We start from the raw sequence: 26,969 nt of genomic DNA, 5'->3' as shown, positions 1-26,969 counted from the left end.
TCCAGGGAAAAGATTTGCCTAATATGCTAAATAGGATGAAGTTCAAAAAAGGAGAAAAATAACAATTATTAGCATACTGGGCTCAATTATACTTCTCCTGTAGTAGAACTGTTGTAGGTGTAGGGAAGTACTGTGATGGGAGCATGGGTGCCTGGAGGCAATTTTGAGCTTGGAAATCATAATGCCTGCCAGGTACTGGGGGACAGGCAGCTGAGCAGAGGAAAGGATTTGCTGTAACTTTTAAAAGACATGCTAAATCTCCTTTGCTTGTCATATTCATGAGAGGAGGGTGGCTTCTTACCTTTTCATTCCCTATTTAGAAGTGCTTGCTTTGAACAGATGAAGACTTTCAACAGCACCTACAGCACTATCTATGGAGGAGCTGTAGAAATTCAGTTCTCTGCACTCTTGTCCTTCTCCAGTCTTTGTGGTACCTTCTCTTCCATTCCTACATACTTTACACAGCTAACTTGAAGCACCTTGCATCAGAAGAGTCACAACTACGTTTTAGATGGTTACTTCCTGAAACTTCCAATCACTTCTCTTCTCCCTTAAGGTGTACCTGGCAGCTTCAGTGCTATCATTACACACTAGATGTAGTAAAAGAATGTAATTTATTCATTTAAATTACATAACCAATGAGTTGGATGAGGGGATCATTGCACACTTAGGGAAAGGAATTAATACTCTTTCTGAGCTACAAAATTTAAACACTAGTCTTATGACCAGTTTTTAGGATTTAATCCCATTGTTTGAAAAAGAATTTAGATGACAAGGTTGTCTATGGTATTAGTCATTAAGGCTTTTAAAGTAATCCTCCCATGACTTATTACTTTACTTTCTCCACTCACAGCAAAAAGTTCAGTTTAGTCGATGAGGCATTGTGGGTTGCTGCTTCCATGCAGCATCCACAGCATGAAAAAAATTAAATGTTAATGGAACATCCCTGTATCCAGGGTCATTGATCTTTTTTTAAGTGAACTTTGGAAACAAACAAACCCTCAGTCTTCCTGGTAAATTACTATGTTATACATTGGTAGTCCTTGACAGATTAGGAGATTGAACCCCTGTGGTTTGATGGAATTATTTAGTAGATTTCCATTTGATATATTCACAAGAGTAATTTTCCTATGGCTGTTCCACTGTGGCATGTTAAAGTTGATATAAAAGCACGATTCTTTATAAAAGTTATGAGGATTCTGACTGCATAGACGAAAAGTTATTTCAGATAATATCAATTACACATTTTATACATCTTTTTAAATACAGATTATCATCTTGCTAATAGTTATGCTAGAAATTCAAAATTCATTTTTTTATATAGCAAATATCTGGACAATATTCAAATATAGAATTTCAAGTTCATGGCTGAAAACCTTACAGCTGAATCAAATTTTTAGGACTCAGATTAGAGTTCACATTGGATGGGGAGAGTCCAATTCCTTATGGAGTTTAGAAAAAAAACAACAACAACAAACCTAAAAACCCCAGACCAACTAGATACATGTAATGCTTCTCATTCTTGAAAGATAAGGCCACGTAGTTAACTGAGAATATGAGGCAAGATAAGAGCATAAAATAATACACAGGCAGACTGAGACAAAAGGTTGTGCTTGGGTACTTGGAGTGTGGCGAAATAGTAAATTATGCGGTATAATTGTAATTGCACTGTATCCCTGATTGGTGCTTGAATCTAGTGCCATTGCTTAGAGGTAAAGTAGGAAGAGACTATGATATGTTATTTGAATGAGACTTAATCCACAGGTATTGAGTTAGTGCTATAGGTTTTGAGATGCTTTGTGAATTATTTATGATAAACTCTGCAATTGAAATATGATTTTCATGGTCTTTCTGCTATTTGGGTTTTTGTCTAAAAAATAGTAAATCAGCTTTTCATTGGTCAGGTTTTTTTTACACGGCTTGCAAGATATGTATCCTTTACCAAGTAATAAATATATACATAAGCCCATCTTGTAGCAAGTGATTTTAAAGATGTGTATTTAATTGACCCATGTATTATGCATGGATTTAATGAGGCTTTTCTTGGACTAAGCTGTCAGGGAACTAGAAAACTGTTCTCATCACTGTCAAGAAAATCTTAAGGAAAACTCCATTTTCAGGTTGGACTGAAATATTTGAAGTTCCATTTTTTTAACTTTGGAAACTGCATGCTTACTGTGGGTGTGGGTTAACACACTCTATAATCTTTTCCTCAGGTGTGCTTCCTTGGCACTCTTGTCATGTTACATCTCCACTAAGACAGTCACCCTCTTTTAAGTTTCACCCTGTTTAATAAGTGTTAATAAGTATATCTAAGACAACTTGTTTTGTTTCTGTGTGAAGAGAGCAGAGTTAAACATGCTATTAAAGACAGAAAGACCATGAAGTGCCTTGTGGCTTGCCGATTTCCAGTGTGATTATCTTCTACGTGAGGAGTGAAAACCAGCAGGAAAGGCATCTAACAATCTTGGAAGGTAACTTCCCCAGCAAACTCTTTATAGGCTGTTGATCAATAGGAACATTTTATTAGCCACCAGTAATAACTAGGAAGTAACACCTGATGATGAAATACATGCTGGGCATGAAAGCCAGATTTCATCCATACTCCCTTCTGCCTCCATCATTCTGTCAGTTAAGATCAGGATTAAAACTGTCATGTTCTGATCAGTCCCACGAGTGTCAGTCTGTCATATAGTAAACTTCTTAATAGCTCCATGCTTGAAATGGGTGCAGTGATGGTGCTTCCCCGCATGCTTCCCTTTGACATCTAATCTCTTCTAGATATACACCAAGTATGAGGTGGTACTTTCAGTTTTTTGTGTTCTGAGTACATTTTGAATACTCTGGTTTTAGGCTGCGTGTTTCTGGGAAGTTCAAAGAAATTAAACCACAGCTTACATTCAGGCCAAAAACATTAAAAAATCATGGTTGATTCATAAAGCTGAAAGCCATGTGTTGTGCAAAGAAGTTAAAAGTGAGATGGAGGAGGGAAAACACCACAAACCACCCAGTCCTTTACTAATCTTTCATGGCAATGAAGCATTGCCTGTCACCAGGACTACATTATCTCATCTAGAAATTCAATAAATTTTGTTCTTGAGTTTGAAAGTCTTGTCTCATACCCCATTTTGTGAGGAAGGCTACAATCTCTCTGTGCTTACCTAATGCAGAACTCTGTCTCTGAATTGGCAGGTATTTCACAGGGCAGGCCACTGAATGTGATTGGTGAATCCACGCAAAAATACCTCCCCAAGGCAATCTGATACTCTCTGGTCTTAAAGACAAACATGAAGAAAAAGTCAAACTGGTGCACTGCTTTGACTTTAAGGTCTTGTAACTCTGCCAACCCATTCATTTAATTCATAATCTGCATTGCAGTCAGCACTGTAATAGATACCTTATTAGTGATTTGGGCAATCATACTTACATGACTTTTCTGTTATCTTGCTGCTTATTTCTCTTTATTGAGCAAGCTTGATTTGTCCATCTGTTTTGATGAATTCTTGATCCTTGGAGTACTCTGTTGCTTGAGTGATTTGGCTTCTGGCAGAGGTTATCAGCAAGCCTGTGCTGGAAGACTTCTGCTTAGTGAAACTTAAGTGTTGGTTCAATTGATAATGAGCCTCAGTATAGGACTGACCTTTTTGGAGCTATGTATTAACTCGGTATTTTAAATGCTGACCTGCTGTAGAAGGGAGAGGGCAGCTCTCCCTCCTGGTCTGATCAGATTGACACCAGGTATTTTGCAGTGCAGGAGAAGATACTATGGTGCTTGTGAACAAGCAAGTTTTTGTATTCTTGCCTGAAGCTGCATGTCTTGAGTGAAACCTGGATGTATTGATTTACTGTAACCACCTATTGACCTCTGTGTCCTTTACATCTGAGTTGCACAAGGAAACACTATTCTTTTAATCTTTTTGTTGTTGTTACTGGTTGTTGTGAGTCAGGTAAGATGTCTGTGTATAAACAATCTGGTACATTCACTCTTAAAGCTGTTGCTGATGTTTATTTTACCACTTTTCACCTAGAACCCCCGCTCCCCCCCAACTTGTTTTCTCTTTCTTTAATTTGTTTCTAGAGCCAAATCATGCTTAGTATGACAGTTTCCTTGCGTTTTTTTTTGCACATCATCCCAAGAATGAAGCATATTCTTTATAGCGTCTTTGTATGCACTTAATCTTGTTTTGAAGATCAAAGTCTGAAAGCCATTTATCATTTCTGAAATTGAACTTTAGAGGTGTGTATAAAATCATCTCAAAGTTGATCAGATATTTTTCTTTCCAGAGGCAATGGGATAACTTTTTTTCCCCCCTTTTTCCCTGGTTTTGGTTTAATTGATTCTTCTGGTTCACTTGTTTCCAGTAGCCTAACATTCAGTTACTTCTGAATTTATACTTGATAAAAAATAGGGGGAATTATTCATTTTTTTATAATACTAAGTTCTTAGATGTGAAATTTTACTCTTAGTTTTATAATTCCTGTATTGCTTTGCTAATTGATGAGGCTCTTAAGCCTCAGTTGGCAGGGTGCACAGTTTGGAACCCACACATGAAACCAAGTTGCTAGCAAATGTGATCATAGTTGTGTGTCACAGATATGCTGTGCTGGCCTTCCTTTTTCCACCATTAATAAAAGTGTTCTTCTGTTCAAGTGCTCTTGTATTTGCAGGCTGCTGTTAGTAACTTTGACAGTGACTATAAAGTGCTGCTAGCTGGTTGTATTATTTTTATCCAGTTTGATGTTGTTATTTAAGATGTGAGAAAATGCACCAAACTTCTCTAATACCAAAATGTGATGAGAAGTTCCATTGCACATGGATCTCCTGCAGCAGTACCTTGAATGTATTGGCAGTACATTGCTCTTCAGTGTCTTAAATTCGCATTTGCGGATCTTAGTATCTATAAGAGGATTCTGGAAAGAGGCTTAGCACTGTTGGTGTTCTGCTCCTTTTCAGGTGTAGATCGTGTGTTTGCACCAGGGCTCACATATTTGCATGAGGACTTAGGCTGTCAGAATGTGAATTTCTTTGGACCCTAGCATTCAAATATTTCATCTGTGTGTGAACTGTAGTTTTCACTGTAAAATTTTCATTGCCAGCAATGGGTGTAGAGTCATCTTAATGGAAAATTATGATAAAGCTGATCAGGAAAACTTTAGTAGTAATAAGTAATGTAAAGCTGTCATAAAATGTACATTGTATTTCTGGAGCTTATGATCCAACATTGTCATGTCTACAGAACTGTTGCCTTTACAAAGACTATATTCGATATGTGTCAGTATAGAGCTTATTTCAGTTACTTTTTTTTTCATCTACAAATTCAGAATTTCTCGAGTACTGCAGTGTGCTTTCATGTGAAAGAGACTGACAAAGTTGTTACTCAGTACAGTTTTCAAAGCTGTTTTACTGGAAGCATTGATCCAATGTTGTGTATATACATTTCATTTCCTTTTATAGAATTCTTCAAAAATTGTATCTATCTACATCAGAGGGCATTTGCACCTAATACTATTGAAAGACCTAGAATATGTGATTTTTGATGACAAAAGAAAATTGAGAAGCACTCTAGAGAATAAAAGCAAAATTAATGTTGTATATTTAGATACAGTTCTGGAGTTACAAAGCCTCATTATAATCCAGCCTGACACCCATTTTCATTTTGTATGCACTAGCACCTCTGAAATGGATTTAAATGCTGTTTTCTTGCTGTATTGCAAGGCTTTTTTTCCTGCAAGAGCAGCAGAAAGAAGCCTTATTGTGTATGGGAATCAGGACCCAAACATTGTGTCTGTCTTGAAGGAGGAGATTCTCAAATAGAGATTGTGGTTAAATCTCTTCTAGTGTGTTGTGGTTTTGTTTTCTTCTGTAAGTGGTTAATTAAAAATAACACATTTTGAATGCAATTTTAGATACTGTCTCGTTAAAAATTGGGCTTTTTATTCTGTAAGCAGTGGAATAATTTCAGACAGTCAGACAGTTTGTGTTGACCTGTCAGTTGGCGCTAAAGCTGGTGAAGTTCTACTACCTTTGTTTGGAAAACTCCTTTCAGTTTATTTTGCAAACACTTCTGCAGTTTGTGTAGTATGTCCATGTAAAACATTCAAGTACAAACAAAATAAGCAAAAATCCTGCTAATGCCAATATTTCTTTATTTTTTATTTTCTTTTCCTTCCAGAGGTTAATTTAAAAATCCCAACCCATGGTGGCTATATCAGCAGAGCCCACCAGCTGAGAATACTTTTAAAGACAATTTTGCCATTGATGACTTTATTGATACTTTATATGACAGCTGGGTGAAAATAAACAGAAAGTAAAAGCAACACATGATACCCAACATAGTCATAGGAGAACTGGCTGTAATGGGTTTTGCAAGTGATGGGTCGTTGGTTTGGTTTTAATTATGCATTTTCTGGCTTGCTGGCAACTCTTGCTGAAGCTGGTTTTGGTGGTTGAGTAATGCGTGGTTGTACAGAAAGCATTAATAACAGCTTAAATAGGCTTTCACATGCACACAGGGTTTCCAGTGGGAATGGTTTGAAATGGAGCGATTTCCTAGTAGCCACCCTTGGGGTGTCAGGTTTCCTGCGGGCGAGCAAAGGCTCATGAAAACAATCTGCCTGCGCCAAGCCTGCCCTAGTGAGCAGCAGTGGGTGCATGCTGCCTTTGTGAAGCACCGGTTGCTTTTACAGCTCCAAAACCTGTTCAGTGACTAAACAGCTGCCTTCCCTTTCCAGGGGAAGGAAGAGGGGCGAGTGTGGGTTCTTGGTCCGGGGTTTCTGCAGCCTTAGGGGTGATGGTGGTGGTTTTCCAGCAGGGAGGCCTCCAGGAAGGGGGAGTGTGTTTGGCTTTAGAGCAGCACCAGGGCTGCTGGAAGGGAGGATGCTGATTACAATAATAAACAAATGCTGGGGATAGATTACTGCACGGCTGTCAGAGCAGACAGCGCCAAAGGAGGAGATCCCCAGCAAACGCTTTAGAGGTTGCAGCAGGACCCTTTGCTGGAGATTTTTTTTGTGTATATCCTAAAGGAAGGAAGTGACTTTAGATTTTGTTTAATAGGCCTTGGCTGTTCCGTGGTGCAGCATACCGTGGGTGAAGTGAAGCAGGCTGGAGATGGCTTGGTTACTGTCATAGTAACACCAGGCCAGCTGCAAGGGAGGCAGGGAAAGGAGAGGTGGGCTCCTGTTCAGCCACACTGATGTGTTTCCTAGGCTGAAGTGTGCCTCATCCCATTCGACTTCTCTGAAAAGCTGGCTTTTGGTGCTTCCTATAAACGGAAGTTTGGTTGGGGATTTTTCTTCTTATTCTTTTTTTTTTTTTTACTTTTTTATTATTATTATTATTTATTTTTTAACTTGGAATGGAGCAACATGGAAGGATTTTCTCTTCCTCCCCACCCTCTGCATCCACCATATACCAGCGGATTATAGCTTCTCTTGCTTGGGGTCATTGAGATCAAACTTTGAGCTTGGGGCCTGCAAGAAACCATTGCCAAGGTGAGCTGGAGGGAATCCTGGCTGGGTGTGGAGACAACGAGATCCCCACAGCACCATGGGGCCAGGTTAACTGCAAGGAGTATCACCCTGAATCAGTGGCTCTAGCCCAGGCACCCAGCCCATGGGAAAGAGTGGGGACAAGGATGATGTGACAATGGTGCTGCGTGAACTGCCCCCGGGGGAACACAGCCCAGGAGAGGGGCACATGCAAGAGCTCTTGGAGGGTTTTGTGACAGTGTAGGTGGAAAAAAAAGAGCAACATTTGGAAAGCTATAGACCTGGCTTGGAGGACGTACCAGGAAAATGTAGGCTTCGAGGGATGCTTAATGATGATTGGCCTGAACTTCAGTTTACGTGAGTTGCTGACAAAATTGGAAAAGGTATGATAAGCACAGTTTCATATACTCATGCCTTTGAAACAGGTTATGCTTTTGAAAACTACAAAATAAAAAAGGTAGGTTGATGTTGAGATTTCTGTGTTGCCGTTAAGGTCCTCATATGATCCGTTTGACTGTCTCTCACATATGGAAGTCTAATGTTGCTTCTCTTCCCCATTTAATGTCCTACAAGATTACTTTTAGAGCATGTGCTCTGATTGTGGTCCTCTTCGCTTTTATTTTTCAGAGGAAATTATAGAAATGTTTGGACTTTGCCAAGTTAAGGGCATAAGGGGACTTCCAGGATGTCTGTGACCTTACTTCACTGTTGACAGAAAGGAAGTGCTCCACAGTTTTCTGTTAGATTTAGTTGAATGTTAGCTTAAATTTTAGAACTTCTTATGGCTTTTATAAGTAGAATTGCTTCCAATGAATGCCCTACTTTTCCCAAAGTTTCATCTGTTGTTCTTCAAGCTAGTTACTCTTTCTCTTACCAGGACATTTGGTAACAGTAATGCTGAGAGTCAGGAGGCTTGGCTTTGCAATGATTGCACTAATTAGTGAGACACATAAGATTATTCAAAACCAGAATGTTTTCATCTACTTGTCAGCACTTCCAATGAAACCTGGATCTGTATGTTTGTAACCAGCCTTAGCTTTGCATACTGTATTTTCTTTTTTCTTTAACATTTCTCTATATAAGCTTCCTGGGCCCTGCAAGACCAGTCTCTAACAAAACATATAGTCGTTTATTTACACATTAATATAAAAAACATAAATACTGTGGTCACAAAGCAGGAGAGCAGATTTTAAAGCCTGATTCTGTGCTATTCTTTCCTAAAGCTCTAAACTTAAGTATGTTCTTTTTATAAAAAACATATAAATCAGCACTGGTATCCAGAACAGTAATATAATGGGTATTTACTAAGTCTCAGAAAATAAAATTAAGCTACTTTTTTTTTATTTATATAATTTTGGTTAATTTCAAAATCATCAATCTGGGTTGTCAGAAGACTGTTGTAAGCTGGTTTGGATTTGCTGTGTTGTTTTTAAACTCTTGTATTTATACTTTCCTACAGTAGCAAACTGGAGTTAATGAGACAGATACTGTTCAGTACCCCACCAGCATGACTCTTCCAAAAGTAGCAGCAAAAACAGTTATCACACCATTTCTTCACTCTGTCGATTACTTGCTCCTCTCTTGCTCCCAGTCTGACAGCTGGGCTTCACTGTTTGCTTGTAATTGCTACTTGGTAGCCTATAAAGATTAGGACACATGCTGGACACTTTGAAATGCTTCATGACATGGTTAAGACAGAAGTTTTGAAACCAATGTTTCTAATGTCTTTGGAACCATTCAGGCTTTGGCATTTGCAAATTCCAGCACTCCCCCTGTGATTTCAAATATTCCAGTGTCTTATTTTGTCTCAAAGGAATTGATCTGAGCTATTCTCACCAAAACAAAACTGACAGGTCTCTCAGCTCAGCTGTGTTTTTCAGCTTGACGTGTACTGTGTCATTTTGTTACCTACTGTGCTGAAATTTGTAGCATGAAGTAGGTGCTTTCCTGCTGGAGAAGAAAGCTAACGTTTTAGTTGGTGAGCTCTGACCAGAGATTCTAATCTGTGCTTATTTAGCAAGGTTGGGTTTTGTTTGGTTTTGGGGTTTGTTGTTTTGTTTTGGGTTTTTTTTTTTTTTTTGAGGATATGAGGGAGGTCGAGCAGGTTCCCCTCCTCCTCCCCTGCTTCATCTCTCCCTCTTACTATTCTCTACACCCCCATCCTGTTCCTCCTGAGGAGTTTGCTGCCAGGGGAAACAGTGTTGTGACTGATCCTGTCTTGCAAGCTACTTTCAGCTTTCTGGATTTGTTAATATACGTTCTAAGGAGAGAATTACAAGTGCTGTTGCTGTGGTTGTAATGCAGAAACCAGATGGCGTTTGCAGAAGCTTGCGCAGCACTCCCATCCTATGCAAAAGCAAAACTGCATTACACTGGGGTGGGCAGGGCCACTTTGGCTTTGTTCAGTTGCATTTCTGTGACTGCTGGAGTTAGTACTGACAGATTTAAGGTGACCATCAGATGTTGAGTTAATGCCGTGCGATGGAGCCACGGAGGTTGTTGAAGTCAGGCTAGCATTCTCAGCCTTTCTAAGTGCACCATCATTCTTGTGTTGAAAGGAATCCTTACCCACACACCACTTGTTGGCTGTTAAGGTGCTACCCATGAGGTTTAAGTGCATGTCAAGACAGCTTTTTGGAAACTTGGAAGTGTCAATGCAAAGCTTTTGGTAGTACAAGCATCTGAAAATTAGATGTGAAAAATACTCCAAAGTGCTTTTTCCTGAAAAAAAAGTTTTTTTTTTTTCTTCCTAGAATATTCGAGAGCTTAAGTAGTAATTAAATTTCTAACATATCTAAAGCCAATTGCTGTTTTGAATTGCTTTGATCTTATGCTATAGTCTCAGTGGCTATAGTGATATCCAGTGTGGTCTGTGTATAATGCTTTAGGGAAGTTTTATGTCTGTCTTTATGCACTCTCTGGCCACTGATGAATTTAGGATAATGGCAATTCTGCCCAAGGGTTTTGAATGCATACTGCTCTTCTGAATGTGAATTCATTATAAGCTGATTGCTTAGCAGCAATTGCCACTGCAAGCCTCTGAAAGAGCATATTGGGATGAGCCTTTCTAAAGCTGTGACTGTCCTCTGACACTAGAAGAGAGACTGTCTGGATTCTTCAGAGGCTTTTTTAAACTGTCTCTTTTTACAAAAGCATCCCCCTCTTCCAGCTACCCTCACCATTTGTAAAGAAGGGAGCAATAAAAGTCCTGTTTGCCTTTCACAATGGCCACTTTATCATGCCTTAATTTTTATTCCCTCCTTAAGAGTAATCAAAAAGTAAAAAGCTCAGAGTGAAGCGGGGGCTAAAGGGAACATCTGACACAGCAGTGTTCCCAGGGGCAGTTGGCAGCAGAAGGTAAAATGTATCTGGTTCAGTACAGACTAAACAATATGCTATTAAAAAAAATCCATTCCCTTGCTGCTTGCTGTGAAACCTCAAAGAATGATGTTCTGGCTGATGTTGATGGCAAACAGTTATGTTCTTTGGTTGGCACTGAGCATTTTTGTTCCAGCTGTTTCAGCTGGAAGAGTTTTCTGCAGTTACTTTGATGAGCAGTCATCACCTTTATTCCTGACTCAAAAAGTGATGAGTGCAGCATTCCTGTAACTATGTCTTTGCTGACTTGGACATTGTCAGTGAAGGCAGTGAGCAGTCATTTCTGTGGGACTTGAAATTCCGTGCACCAAGTCTGCAGTCCAGTCAAAGGTGTGATTTGTGTTGGGTGAAGTAATACAAAACTTTCTTGTCAAAATAGCCTGTGGGTAACCTTTGCTGGGGAAAATGCAGGTTTTCAAGCAATTTTTCTTTCATAAGGAGTCAACCTCAACCCGACCCTAATTCCTTTTAAGATCCTCATGTGGTTCAAAAGCCACAGAAGTTTGAATGTTCTGTGTCTTGTACCTTGGGATTAAAATTACACAGAAGTCTGTATGACAATCAAAAACCACTTAAAGTCCTGTAGCACAACATCAGCACTGGACCTGTACCTCCATTTCTAGCAAGTCACATGTTGTTTGCATGCCATAACTTGCCATCTCTGCTTTGTGGTCAGATGTTTATTAAAAAACCTGTGAAATTCTGCTTTGTAAAACATATAAATAATTAAAAATTGGGCTGGAATACAGAATTTGTCTGTGTGTAGGGAGTTAAAAATACATTGGAGTAAAATATTGATAAGTTCTGTATGTAAATATTTTACAAACCCCATGAAGTTATAATTGGTGTAGCATGCTATTGACCTTTTTCAGAAGAATCTAAGTTAAGTTTTGTGTCATACCATGTATAGTAAAAACTTGATTAAGGGATCCTGATAATAGAATCTATAATGTTATAGGAACATCTGCTTATTTACTTTACAGAATAAAATAACATCCCTGTTTTAGATCTTTGTATCATAAAACTCAGGTACTCGAGGATTCTTAATGGTGAGAATGGAATGGAGTAACATTCTGCATGCTATAAAATGCACCATTTCTTCTACTTTAATTTTGGTGTGGACATGGGGATTTTCATCCACCAGTTTTTACCTTCAGTGGAAGGGTTCAGGCCCTGTGTTGATGGCAGTGTACCAATGAAGGCAATCTAAACAAAATCTGAAAACAAGGAAGTAAGTATGCTAACCACTTAGGGGGCTGCAAAGTGAATTAGAGGCCCTCTGGAGCCAAAAAAGGCACTAGAATGCCCGTTGTCATGGGAATGCTGTTGGTTTGGGGTTTTGTGGGGGTTTTTGTTTTATATGTTTGGGGGAGGTGTGTTTTATTTATTTGTGGGTTTGATTGTTTTTCTGTTTTCTTTTGTTCTGATTTTTTTCCTTTTAAAAGGAGTTTCTTTTTGCCTTTATAAAGGATTAATAGTTTTCAAAGGACAATTATTCCTACTGTTGTAGCTGTTCAAATATGCTGGCAGTCTGAAAGAAAGAAAAATAAAGAAAAGAGGTTTGATGGCCTTTGGCCTTGGAATTGGAATCAGAATGCTTAGTTCTGTTCAAATCTTTGTCATATGTTTTCTTTTACCCTGGGCAAGTCACTCTAGTTTGCCTTTGGGCTTATCCAGTAGCAAATCCAACTGCAGTCTGCTACATCTTAGCGTCCTTTTCGGAATTGCCATCTATGTTAGTGTCACGTACCATATTTATACATTCTTCAAAGACAATTGTCATTGTATGGTAATTTAGTATTTTATTAAATTGGAATTAAAGCAAGAGATAGGCTTCTTATTATGGAGACAAGCCTTAAAATCAGTCTGGCTAGGGTGAAGTAGATGTGTACATGTCAATCTAGTTATTTCTTCTCCCTTCTATCTTTCAAAACTTTGAAACTTGCACTTTAGTTTATATGTAGGATGATTTTTTTTTTCTCAAAGAAGAGCTTTCTTCTAATTTAGGACCTTAAGCCTGCAAGCACTTGGGCATGTAAACAAATCTGTTGACCTCATTCCAATATATTTTCAATCCAGTTTAAAAGGTATCTGCACATAAATATTTGCAAAAAATATAGCATCTATATAATAATAGCCTCAAAAATTAAGTTGATAAAGCTATGTAACTATAGTTTAAGAACTATGAATTCCTTCTGGTGAGAAGTCCTTCTCTGTTTCCCATGTATTTCCTTAGGTTTCTTTATAGTTTGGATCACACATGCACACACACACACCTTTTCTTTTTTCCTTTGCTTTTTTTTCCATGCACCAGGAGAGCACTCTGGCCCAGTTCCCCTTTGCACTGGACTAAGAACGAGTGTGTTTCATGGTGGTATCCAACCCTCTTAGTGTGACAAAAGCAACAGACCTCCCCCCTCCCCTGTCTTGTCCTGCATCCTCCCTTGCGTTGCCCCTTGGATTCTGGATATGGAAGTTTCCATCTGATTACAGGGAAGTTTTTATAATTGCTTTTTAACTATTGAAAAATTAAAATTGGATTAACTCTGATGAGAGTTAATTCTAGTTGAGACCTGAGTGAGGATAGTCAACTTCTGTCATTCCTGTTTACATCACAGAGGATAGTGAAGAATGTAGAAAATCAATGACCAAGGAAAAGGCAGGAAACAGAAAAATAATAGATAACAGTGAACATGGATTAGGATGTGTACAGGATGGATAATGTTCTTTTTCCCACTTTGAAATAAGAAATTCTAGGGGAGGTTAACCACAACATGCTTACAAATCTCCTAAGAATGGAAAGATTGTGATAACACAGCAAGTAAAGGAGATTACTACCAGTTGCTACTAATTACAGTAGTCTTAGGACAAGATGGGAGCCCATCATCCTTGTTAGCCTTCCAGCAAAGCACCTATACCCCCAAAAAATCTTGAAGATCTTTTATATCACTGCTAGGAAATAGCTAACTTAATGTGTCCATCTGTTGCCATTAGCTGTCTTTCATATCCTGCATTCGTGCTGTACTTCTTTCATGTGCACATCAATGTGGGACATGTTATTTGCACTTGCATTCATTAACTTTAATATCAGTCTGGTTGGTTTATCCATCAGCTGACAGTGCTGGGTTTTTTTTTTTCCCCTGGAAAATGGAAATCAGAAAAGAGAAGTTAATTAGCAAAGTTAATTCTTTGAACTGAGCTGTCACAACATGGCCATCGCAGATTGGACTCAAGAATGTGAACAGCAGATTTACTGTGCCTTAATCAATGTAACATGATGAGTGGCAAATACAAGAATCAAACCCATTTGGAATTAAACATTTTTAAGTGCGCATGCTTGAGTGTCCTCTCAAATGTAGTGAAAGTTAACATGTTTTGTGAAGGCTCTCAATAGCTTTAGAATGAATATTGTGAGTGTAGAATAGAAGATTAGAGATCAGTTTTTTAATTAAGTTTTCTTTTGAAGCTTTTAAGAGCCATAGAAGTGTAATTGACATGATCAGGCATATTGACATGATATGATTAAAATTGTAACTGCTATGTGTGGTTATATTTCCTACTGTGTGGTTTAAGCTGGTTTTCACTGGGTCTGCTTGTGTGTTGGAGACATAGGACAGGAGCTCTAAAAGTCTTCAGATAAGCATTTGATTTCTTGAACTGACAAAGATGCTGTCTTATTTGAGTTTGTTGATCATCAGACACTTATATTTGTTTTTTCATTTTAAACACTACTATATCTGTTTTCAAAATTACTGTTTTTATCAGGATGGTTTAAAGAGAGTAGAAATGTGTTTTTACCTCTTTTAAAGTAGTAAAACTTATGACAAAGAGTAGGTAGTTTTCCAAAGTCACCTAGTGGCTCAGCTGGAAAGCCAGAGCTTTGCTGACACCTCCCTCCCTCTCCCCACTCCCTCTTCCCTGTCTCTCCTTTACTCACTTTTCCAGCTGTATTATCACTTCTTTTTGCTTTCTTCCCTAAATGAAGAAAGCTTTCATGTTGTCTCAAATTCACAGCTACTTTCCCACTGTTCCCAGCTATTGTTTGTAGAATGTGAAACAGCCATTCTAAGATGCATGACTATGTATCTTGAGTATGGGAAGATACAAGAGCCCTCTCCTTTCCTGCTCCTGGGAACAGATGGAGATTACTGAACAGTTGTCTGGAAGAATAAAAACCTTTCAGGGATTTCAGTTATAAAATTTCTTTTGCAAAATAAGTTTATTTACATCTGCATCAAGTTCCTGTCACAACCTTCTTTAATTAATCCCGTTGAGACAGCCACTACACCTCCTGGCTCTCCACACATTTATATCGCTCTATTAGAGTATACATAGATGTATGGTCACTAGAAAGCATTGGCGGTGATGCAGGAAGTTTTGTTTGCTCTTAAAGGTAATAATGTAGTTGTTTAGATGAAGACAACATCTATAATGTGTCTCTTGAGGCACATATTAAATCAGAAAATATGTTTAATTTCTAAGCAGAGATCAGTCAGCTGAATTGAAATCACAAGCACTTATTTTTCTTTTCAGTATTTCATATGAAATTCAGATTATAATACATCCTGCTGGTTTATGTCTCTCTCTCAATATATTACAGGCCATGGTGTACAGTATTTTATCTGTAAAAATGGGCTTGTGGAAGCTGTAATCATGTAGCTGCAATTTAATGAAAGCTTTTTTAGTTAAAAGCTTTTGTTGTGTATGACCTAAAGCACTTCACAGAGTTTGAATTTTACTAGGCTGTGTAAACTTTCTGCAACGTTTAATTTCAAATAGGAAAGAAACAACATAGCTAAGGCTGGATCTTTGCAGTTTCTGAGCAGGAAACCATTTCTAGTGCATTTGCAAATGCTGCACTATGTGAAATGCGTGGGAGAACAGTAGACAAATAGTTACCTTCCGTGCGACAAAAACTTGCAGAGAACTCAGTGTTTATAGTTCTAAGTCCAGTTTCAGTCAAGGATTTCAAACTCTTTTTCTCATGCTAAGAAAGCTAGACCTTTTATAATGATGTTAATAGGGTTGCAGGTTTTTCCCTCTGCATCTTAGTCACCCAAGAAAGTCAGCCTATGTGCTCTGTCCTAATGCTTAGGCCTACTAATAAGAATAAGCTTTTCCCTCCTTTATTTAGAGAACTAAGATGTTTAGACTTTTCTTCTTTGGTATTTCAGGACATCCAAGCTGAGATTGATGCCCACAATGACATCTTTAAAAGCATTGATGGAAACAGACAGAAGATGGTGAAAGCCTTGGGAAACTCCGAAGAAGCTGCCCTGCTCCAGCACCGTCTTGACGACATGAACCAGCGCTGGAATGACCTGAAGGCAAAGTCAGCTAACATCAGGTAAGTAATGAAAATGTCAAGACATGAATGGGGCACAGTTGCTGTCTTCTAAAAGGCTTGAGAAATGTGATCGAGGCATTGAAGTAAAATTTCTGTTTTCTTCCATAAAGGACCCCTGAGCACAGATATGAAAGATTGGTGCACTTGCTTACCATGAAGGCTTAATTACTACTCTTCTCTCCAGAGATGTGCAGTTATAACTTACCAATCTGTACTAATTTTTCCAGAAAGCATGTTGAGTCTTTCTTATTGTAAACAGCCAGCAGTATTGATGTAGTAGTTCTATGAATCTACAATTACTGTGAGAAGAAATCAGGGGTTTGTTGTTGTTTTTGTTTCTACCACCGAAGTGAATCTGACAGGACTTGCATCTTAAGTGTCTTGATCCATATTTATAGTAATTTTATTTTATTTTTATTGCTGCTATTCAAGTATGACATGTTTTAAAATGCGTATTTGTCAAGGAATTCATTTTATAATTTTTTGATCCCACCAGTGCCAAGCACACTGACTGTCCAACTGTAGTCATTGTTAAAGTCTTTGCAATGTCATTTTGGAAGTAGATACTACCATATTCATTAACGTAAACAAAATTCCACATTAAAATTAATTACACAGAGAAGAATTTCTGGAGCTTTGTTCTGCTTGCTTGTTGAGGGGTATTCCTGCCTGACCAATTTGATGGCCTTCTATAACAGGGCTATGGAACTGATGGACAGGGGTAGAGCAGTTGACGTCATCTACCTGGACTTGTGCAAAGCGTTTGACACTGTCCCACATGACATCCTTGTCTCTAAATTGGAGAGACATCAATTTGATAGGTGGACCACTGGATGGATAAAGAACTGGCTGGATGGCTGCACACAAAGAGTTGTTGTCAATGGCTCAATGTCTGGCTGGAGACCAGTAACAAATGGTGTCCCTCAGGGATCGGTGTTGGGACCTATCTTGTTTAACATCTTTGTCAGTGACATGGGCCGTGGGATTGAGTGCACCCTCAGCAAATTTGCCGATGACACCAAGCTGTGTGGTTCTGTTGATATGCTGGAGGGAAGGAATTCCATCCAGAGAGACCTTGACATGCTTGTGAGGTGGGCTGATGCCAACCTCATGAAGTTTAACCATGCCAAGTGCAAGGTCCTACACTTGGGTTGGAGCAATCCCAGGCACAGCTACAGGTTGGGTAAAAAGGAAATTCAGTGCAGCCCTGCAGAGAAGGACCTGGGGGTATTGGTTGATAAGAAAATGAACATGAGCTGGCATCAGTGTGTGCTCGCAGCCCAGAAAGCCAACCATATTCTGGGCTGCATCAAAAGAAGCGTGACCAGCAGGTCAAAGGAGGTGATTCTGCCCCTCTACTGTGCTCTCGTGAGACCTCACTTGGAGTATTGTGTGCAGTTCTGGTGTCCTCAACATAAAAAGGACACGGAACTGTTGGAACAAGTCCAGAGGAGGGCCACGAGGATGATCAGGGGACTGGAGCACCTCCCATATGAAGACAGGCTGAGAAAGTTGGGGCTGTTCAGTCTGAAGAAGAGAAGGCTGCGTGGGGACCTCATAGCAGCCTTCCAGTATCTGAAGGGGGCCTACAGGGATGCTGGGGAGGGACTATTCATTAGGGACTGTAGTGATATAGGACAAGGGGTAACAGGTTAAAACTTAAACAGCAGAGGTTTAGATTGCATATAAGGAAGAAGTGAGGTACTGGAATGGGTTGCCCAGGGAGGTAGTGAATGCTCCATCCCTGGCAGTGTTCAAGGCCAGGCTGGATGAAGCCTTGGGTGATATGGTTTAGTGTGAGGTGTCCCTGCCCATGGCAGGGGGGTTGGAACTAGATGATCTTGAGGTCCTTTCCAACCCTAACTATTCTATGAGTCTATGATTCTAATAGGACAGAACAATGTTAAACATTCATATGAATCTTCCAAAGGGCAGAAAAATAAGTTGAGCTTGAAATTCAGGCACAAGAGTTTAAAAAAGTGAGAAAGAGAGAAAATATGTGACCCTTGCTTATTATCTTTACTTATCCCATCACCAACCTGCAAAACAGTGAAGTGAAACAGATAAATCAGCTCCACAAAAGCCCACAGGCAAAGCTGGAACCCGAGGAACCAACACTTGTGGAGACTGGCCTCACCACACAAGTAGTTAAACACAAGAACTGTTAAACTTGGGCTGTTATAAACTCTACTCACAAATAAGTCAGTGTGGAAGAAAGATGAAAAGATGCTTAGAAGATAATAATTTAGGACATGTGGAGTTCTAGCATGAACAGTTCAGTTACTTGGCATTTCCTGTGGTGGCTACTAATTTGGGAGAAATGGCCAAACAAAAAGGTCCTTTGAGCCATTTGCCCTGGCTAGCTGTGAGTTCAAAGGCAGTAATACAATGATTGTGCAGTAAATACTCAGAAAAGTGGGAGTACTTGGTCTTCTGAGTACAGACCCATCTTTTCCCTTCTGAATGGATATGACACATGCATCCTACTGGACAGCATTAATGTTTGCAATATTTGTGTTATTGTGCTGGCACCTGCAATGCTGCATAGCTATAAGTAGAAGATAGGCAACGAAGAGAATACTGGAGCAAATATAAGACAAGTAAATAAACCTTTCAAATCTCAGTTACCACTTAGTAGAGCATAGCATTTCTGAGTTCATATATTTTGGCCTCTTCTTTGGTTGCAGTTCACTTCTCTAACTCATTCAAGAATGCTGAGAGGGTTGGAACTAGATGATCTTGACGTCCTTTCCAATCCTAGCTATTCTATGACTCTATGATTCACAGGGAAATAACAAAGCACAGAGCTGATAGGAAGTCAGTGTGTTGATCTAGCTGCTTGCCTTCAATTCTTGCTTTTTTGGTGTACCTTTTTTTCAAAGATGAATTGGAAGGCAGAACTCTATCGATGAGTCTTGTGAGAGCAGCATATAACCATGTTAGGTGCCAGGAATGGTGATTGAAAGACCTGATTGTTTTGTTATGGGTTTTAGTCTGGGATAGTGCTTCTAAATGAAGGTTTCTCTAAGTTTTTAAAAACACTCTCAGTTATGTGTACATTCTCATTATGCTGATTTTTAATTGCTGAAAGTACTGCTGTCCTGTAGAGGTAGTGTGAGATTTTCTTCATCACTTCAGTCCTCTACTGTAAATAAAGGGAGTTACAAACTTAAAAGCAGCACTCTCATGACATGCTTTTAAATTCATGGAAAGTACTTAAGCTTGTACTTGTAAAGACTGTAACACTACCAGAGAGCACTCCTTGAAATTACTTGTAGACTTATCTCCTTTTTCTCTCTTTATTATCTTATTCCCGGGAAGAAAACAAAGCTGCAAGAGCCAAATGTTTAGGAGAGATTCTTTTCTCCTGGGGCATGAGGTGTGAGGGTGTTAGTGTCTGGGGGAGGGTAGAGATAAAAGTATGGGAGAAACTTAGAAAGATATATTTAGACCACCCACAAGTCTTTTTCATTCCATGTGTTTGCTTTTTGCTTAGCAGGAAAAATGTTACCTCCATAGAAGAATCAAAAGCTGAGGAGGTCTCCAGCTGTGAAGAGAACCTCTCAGGGTCAACAGAAGGGGAATTATGTCAGAGCTGCTGTTCTTCTAGATGATTTTATTTAGCCTGGTTGGAGGGGGGTGCTCTCAGTCTGGTCAGCTGGATGGGAGCATCTGTTTTTCAGGCTCATCCAGGATTCCTTTAGGAGTTCTTTTGCATATCAGGTCATTGATGCTGTGTAGTGGTGTTGCTCAAACCAGTGCTCAAAACCAGACAGTCATCTGTAACAGACCTAAGATTCCTAAGCCGCCACCTGACTTGGTGAATCCCTTGAGATTGCCAGTTCTTTTTCACATGAGCACAAACACCTGATGCTTTGTTTCCAGGTTGTGTACCAATTCCAAAACAAAACCCAGCAATCATAACTTTGAAAGTACAGAAGCCCAAAAAACATTTCAGAGCTTCAAAATGTTTTATTGGCTCTCTTCAGTAATGCTTGTATGACAAATGCAAACTTGATATTAAAACTTTGAAATGCGATTGGGAGCATATCTTGGTTCCTTTGCAGCATTTGCTTTGAATGGGTTTTACTGAATGCATCTGTGTCCACTCCCCAGGAGAACTGAATATTTGTGTCTACTCTTCAGCTGCTGCTGCTGCTGTATCTCATTCTTACTTTCAGTATTGCTTTTGATAAGATTAGAAGGGTAGAATTCAGGAAAAATCCAGGCTGATGTGGTATGTTTTCTCTTTAACATCTTTCTGACCTTTCAAGAGAGGTTAGTTCACTTTGTCTTTTGGGAATTTTCAAGTCCCTGTTAGTGTAGTACATTTCCTCTACACTCCTTACTGCTCTGCCCCCACAAGTTTAGGTTGCGCTGGACTTTGAAACCATGTGCTAGTAGTATTTTGCTACTGTCATTAATCTGGTATGCACATGGGTACTCATTAGTGGTAGATTATAGCATTTAATCTAGTGTCATATGCTGCATCATTCACATAAATATCAAGCGAGTGGTTTTTCACTATTAAAATTATTGCACTGTATGTTTAATTAACAGTGAAACACTGTTCGATTGTCCTTTGACTAGTTGCAGGAGTTCCTTCTCCCTTGAAAGACTCCAGTTCATTTTGTATACAAAAATTCTGCTAAATAATTAGAGCAGAAACTTGAAACCTTAGAGCATGACAGTTTTTAGAGGTGAGATCTGTTTATACTTGCTAGATACGGTAATAGATTGTGATTAACAGAGATTTCACTATCAAATGTACAGAAAGCTGTAGATCTGAAATGCTTCAGTTGTGGTTGCTTCTAGAAATTAATGAAGATGGCTTATTTTTAACAATCTGTGTCTAACAGCAAAACTGTAAATTCAAATGTGGCCTTCCTCGGCTTGACTGAGAAATAACTCTCCTCTGTCTCACTAATAGGAGTAGAACTCTGTTTCCACTTCCAGAAAGGAGGGCTGGTTCTGAGTACCTAGCACGAATGTAACATATATGCAATGCTTTGTAGCTTGGTATTTCTGAAGGCATTTTTGAAAGAATGTCAAGCTAGCTGTGAAAAGAAAAAGGTAAACATTGTACATGGACCACCCTGTTCTTTGGGAGCATGTCTCTGTGTGTGACTGGGGCTTCAGGGGCCAGCTATAGTGAATACTCCAGCTGTGCACTCTCTTGCTGTAGTTAATATTGTCTATATGGGAAGCTGTTGATTGCCTTGGAAGTAGTTCTGGTTGGTGAGTATTAAAGAACAGAGGCCAGGAGAGCTGAGACAGTACATGTCACTCAGGAGCTGCCGGTCTGCAAACCAAGGCCTGCCAGACACTCTTCCTCAGTATGCATATAACTGCAAATGCAATAGCTCGCTTGTGATTCACTGCAGGGCAGGATGCTGGCTTGGATTCAGTGTTGTGAGAAAAGGTATCAGTGAAAGCAATAAGGGATGATAGAAACAGTGATGCATGAAACTGTAGGCAGTAAAACATTGCTTCTAGCAAGTGCTTCATTTTTCTTTTTTTTTCCATGTCAAGCAGTTACCTGATTGCTTTCCTGAATGAAGTAGAATAGGTTCCTCTTCCTAATGGTAGTTAGTTTATCCTTTCCATAAATGTGATACTATTTTTTTTCTTTATATCTCCTCCCCCATGCCCCTTACTGACTGCTTTATTGGTTTATCTATCCTCCTGTCACTGGGAGATCCCAGCATACCCAAACCTAAGCTTGCCTTGAAATTAACCTCTCAGCACATCGCCCCTTCGATCCAGCTGTTGTCATAGCAGTCCCAAACATGCACTTTGAATGCCATAATAATACAAGAAAAGCCAAATTATGTGAGTTACAGTGAATCAGAAGGATAAAAACATGCGAAAAATAACATAGGGAAAAGGTAGGAAACAATAAAAAGTTCAGTTCACTCATCTGTCAGAAGCAGGGCAGGAAGGTAAAGAGCTGGTGTCCTACTACACTGAAAAGGATTTACCTGTACTCCGTCATATGTGTGGAGAAAGAAAATGTTGTTTACTGGTATAAACTAAGAACATGCCACTCTCAGATGATTACATAATATAGAATGACTTCAGTAAAAGAGAGGTAGTCAGTCCTTGTCGAAGATTTCCCTGCAGCAGTGTAGGCACTGCAGGGAGAAGCAATTAAGTCAAGGTATATTTTTAAATTATGGAAGAAGGTGTTGTGGAATCTAGAGTTTTTGCCAATTAAGCTGACAGATTCACTGTTTTAATTCTCTAGTAATTCACTATCAACTAAAGATGATGTATTAAATAATTTCTGTCACTGATACATTCAGCAACAGTTTACTGTTGATCACTGCTGGGAGAACTTACTGTTTTTGCTGCTGGAGAGTCAAGGTTCTGGCACAAAAGAGTTCAGTTTTGTGGTGCTTTAGCTCAAAAAATGATGCTTGTACTTTGTGCACTGCAGTGGTGGAGTCACAACAAACCACAGCATTTGTTTATGTTGCCTAAATGTGTAATTTTCAAGGTTTTAGATAAGATATAGCATAAGGTATGTATTTGTCTGTGTTCCCCCATTTTACCTCTGCTTATTTGATTTGTTGTGCAAAATGTTATGAAGTAGAGGGTTTTTTAAGTGCAAAGTTGCTTTGCAGTTAAACACTTGAAACATACTTGTCTTAATAATAGAGCAATTTAACTTATTTATTGTATTGCTGTGATGGTTTTGCCATTCAGGGCTTTAAAGATTCTCTTACATTGTTTCACAGGGCTCACTTGGAGGCTAGTGCAGAAAAATGGAACAGATTGCTGACATCCCTGGAAGAGCTGATCAAATGGCTGAATGCAAAAGATGAAGAACTGAAAAAGCAAATGCCCATTGGAGGGGATGTTCCAACCTTACAACAACAGTATGACCACTGCAAGGTAAGTTGCCTAAGTTTCATAAATAAGCTACTGTGAATAATAGAATGAAGCAAATTTGAGAACAGAAGAAATGATAAATACTGCCTAGCTACTAATTTCTAGAAAAAAGCTCTAGGTCTCCATCCCTTTACTTCCCCACCTTGCCCGCTAAAATACAACTGAGATATTCTATAAAATTTCATCTGCAGGATTTCTGATACATATGTTCAGTCCAAATGCTTTGGTTTTTTTTTGTTTTGTTTTTGTTTCCTGATGTTTTGGGGTATTGTTAGTGAAGTTAAGGAAGGTTTACAAAAGTCAAAACTGGACAGGAACTGTGAAAGCAGTGTTGGACATAAGTTCAGTAAAATTATGGGTTTTCTACATGTTACTAAATTGACCAGTAATAGTAACTCCCCCACGTCCCATGCAGATTTATACTGCACAGATGGGTCAAAACTAGTTTTGAGAGCTAAAACTGACCTGTGCCTTGTATTGTATCTATAACACACTATTCCAGCTCTTTTATTTTGTTAGTTCTGTTCCAGTTTTGTGCATAATAGAGTATGAATGCCTAAGTAATTTTTGACAATAACAAAATCTGTTGCATCGACAACTTATCTTCATTAATGTAGAATGTAGAGTCTGTGTCACCAGCTATGATCAGTAATCATAAAAAAGTTAATCATAAAAGTTAGGACATTTACCATCGGATAAATATGTTCTAGTATGGCTTGTTCCATCTTATAGATGTTTTTACTTCTGTATGGCGTGAACAAGGAAAGAGAACAAATGCAGCTTTTATTTATTTAATTTCATAACATCCCTTTCACCAGCCCAACAGTGATGTCTTTTCTGCTGTGGTGTTTAGTGAGGACAAAAACTGAGTTTAGGAAAACACTTAAGAGTACTGAAATACTCACTTATTGTGAGGAACTACAGGAAATGTAGCCTGACGTGAACAGCACTTTCAAGATTTAACTCCAAAACATAAGAGGTAAAGAAACTCTGCATACATTTCTCCTTAATTTAGTCTTTTAAAATAAAGTTATTAGCATAAACTAGGATCTTTATTTCTTGAGAGTTCATCTCTTCCTGTTAAATCATCCACTTAAATCATCATGCTCTGTTTTCAGGCACATCTGCTGTGAATATGTTGTAATGCTCAAATGATGGATTGTTAGTGCCAAAGAGCAATAAAAGGCTGAAACAGATCCAGATATGTTTTGAAGGAGGTCAGTGGGAAGTGATAGATCTCTACAGGTCATTTTCTAAGGGCTTGCCTGTGTTTCATACTAGATTGTAGTATGTGTGTGATAATAACAAATAATAATGACAATGCCTCACATTTGAAGATCTCAAAACAATTTATAAATATGGGTTTCTGTAAGTCATTACAAAGTAGAAAATTTTAGAAGCAATAATGCTGAATGGCTGATTTGTGAACTGCAGCAGTGTTGAAGTCACTTCTGGGTTGTTTAGTCCTTGCCCTTATATTTAAAGAATAACATGTTTTGTTATATATCGAGGTTAAGACTCTACTAAGTGCATTCAGGAGCTTTTAGATAGTCTTCTTTTGTTTTCCAAAAAAGCAATATTCTTGCAGTGTCACTGTGGGTATTGGATCCATTTGTCTGAGCCCAGTATTTAATACTAGCTAAATCAATGGTCTGAAACAGCACAAAGTTAAAGCAATCCTGCACATCACTTTGGGCATTTTGTGCACCTATGCAAGCAAGAGTACAATATTAAATTGTGGGTATTTCTTAGATGATGATTAGTTTATTTTCTAACAGTTATTTTGTTAGGAACCAAAAGGAAGACAAATGATAAGACTTCCCTATATACCATGTGATGATACTGTGCCATAACAAATGTGAATTATTAGCATGTTGCATTTCACTTTCTGTTGAAGTGTTGCTTATTAGGCATTGCCAGAGGAGGAGAGCTGGACCACAGCTGTCTGTTGCTTTGATTCTCCATGGCAGCATTTCATTTCTGCCTGGGCTAGTGGAAGCTGTCCCTGCCCATGGCAGAGGGGGTGGAACTGAATGTTCTTTAAGGTCCTTTCCAACCCAAACCGTTCTGTGATTCTTAGTAGGAACTGTTTATTCCTTGCTGAAGCTGCAGTTTACTAATAAATTGCATCAACAAAAAAGTTGTGTTTTATCAGGTAGAAAGTGAAAACTGGAGGGGGTGGGAATCTATAAACAAAACCCCAAACCCATTGGAAGTCCTTTTTCCTTCTGCTTCCTCAGCATAGTGAAGTGATTGGTCAGTATGGTTAGGATGTTGGATAAAGATGTGCCCTTGGTTGAGTAACACAGGTTTTACGTCTGACTTTATTTTTTTATTATTATTTTTGAAACCTTATGCCAGGTCTGCCTTTTCAATAGATTCTTTATAAAATAAATTTGTGTGATTCCACACAGTCACTTTCTGCCTTGTGGGGGTATCACTGGCTCGTGTCACTTGCTTTGCATTTAATGTGCTCTTTTAAAAATATCCTGTGTTAAGCTGAAAGTTGTCAGTGCAGATCTGAGATGCAACTGTATCAGAGAAATACTGCAGAGAGATGATGTGATTTCCTACTCTCAAGGAGGCTCCCTGTATTTTACCTCTCATCACTGGCTGTCCTGGTACTTCTTTAAATGTACTTTGGCCACACTTCCTCAAATTTTAAACCTCCTAAGTATTTAAACTTATTTGTAAGATTTGCTTTTAATCAAGTGCTTTTTTTATGATCCCATATTGAACTTCTGCAACACTGCATCAGCAGGCCTGCCTGAGCAAGGGCTCTGCTTCTCCAAGGTACTTCTGCTCTCCTCTTTCCTTCAGTTTCACCAAGTGTTGCTTTGAAGTTGTCCTCATGCAAACTGAGCAATTCAGTACCTCACTTCAACTTGTCTTCTCTGTGATCCTTTTGCTCTTATTTCAATTCAGTGTCTCACTTCATCTCATCTGTTCTGTGATCCTTTTGCTCTTATTTCCAGCTTGCTTACCTGATCTTGTCTTTGCTGGTACTTCAAAATGTGAAGTGGTGAAATAGCAGCTCAGCTCTGTGAGATGTTCGCTCATGATAGTCTCATCTCCTGCCCTTTACTTTTCTGAGTCCTCAATCCTTCTTGTGCTAGCATTGGTTTTGCCTCTAACAGGTCAATAATAGCTCTTCTTGTTAACCTACGTTTTCTCCACCTTTCAATACATGAAATGACTTGTTTATTTCAGCTTAATGGTGCTAATCCTGTTGATCTTCACCTCTGTTAGTATCTCCCTTGCTCAGTGCTGGCTTCAGCTGTGTTAGATAAGTACAGTATTATGTGACAGTTTGGGTTAGCTCACATTGTTTATGTGCCACTGAGGTCTGTTTGGGCAAGAGGAAGTAAATGGTTTGCAATTCAATTTTTAAACTTGTTTTAGCCCTAAATACCAATCGTTCTCTTACACTTTAAAAGCAAACATTACCCACAGCAGTGTTAGTCACCTGAATCATTTAACTAATGTTTCCCACATTCACAGAAATCTTTATGAATGTAGTAAATGCTTCTAAATTTTTAACTGATTTTTGTGTTCTTCAGCCAAACTTCCATCAAGTGGTAGTAGTTCATATTCTTATCACATACTAATTGCTATGCATAGTCGAGAAATGAGCACATCCTGTCTGAGTGTTGAGTTGTGCTCTGGGGGGGAAGGGCAAGGGGAAGCTTAAATAAGGGAGCATGAATTTCCTATTTTAATTATTCTCAAAATTTCTTTGCCTTTGAGAATGGCTTGTGGTGGCAGCCCAGTAACACTGAAAAGTTCATAAATGCTTCAGGATGCTGAGTTAAAAAGCGATTGGTATGAAATCTACCTATTACTTAAGGCTATGTTCACA

At 38.9% G+C, this 26,969-nt stretch overlaps 1 protein-coding gene across 2 annotated transcripts in view; it reads left to right on the top strand.

The window, feature by feature from the left end:
- UTRN (utrophin) overlaps positions 1 to 26,969 on the top strand; it is a 377,071-nt gene that overhangs the window by 229,586 nt on the left and 120,516 nt on the right. For both annotated transcript variants that reach the window (XM_034061252.1, XM_031049855.2), the window contains 2 exons: positions 16,044 to 16,216; positions 22,957 to 23,113. In XM_034061252.1, the coding sequence (XP_033917143.1) occupies positions 16,044 to 16,216; positions 22,957 to 23,113 (330 nt within the window). The remainder of the gene's footprint in view (positions 1 to 16,043; positions 16,217 to 22,956; positions 23,114 to 26,969) is intronic.

This window comes from Melopsittacus undulatus, chromosome 3 (genome assembly GCF_012275295.1).
Source record: "Melopsittacus undulatus isolate bMelUnd1 chromosome 3, bMelUnd1.mat.Z, whole genome shotgun sequence".
Lineage (NCBI taxonomy): Eukaryota > Metazoa > Chordata > Aves > Psittaciformes > Psittaculidae > Melopsittacus > Melopsittacus undulatus.
The sequence above is the reverse complement of the archived record's forward strand: the minus strand, read 5'-3'. Positions and strand labels throughout refer to the sequence as shown.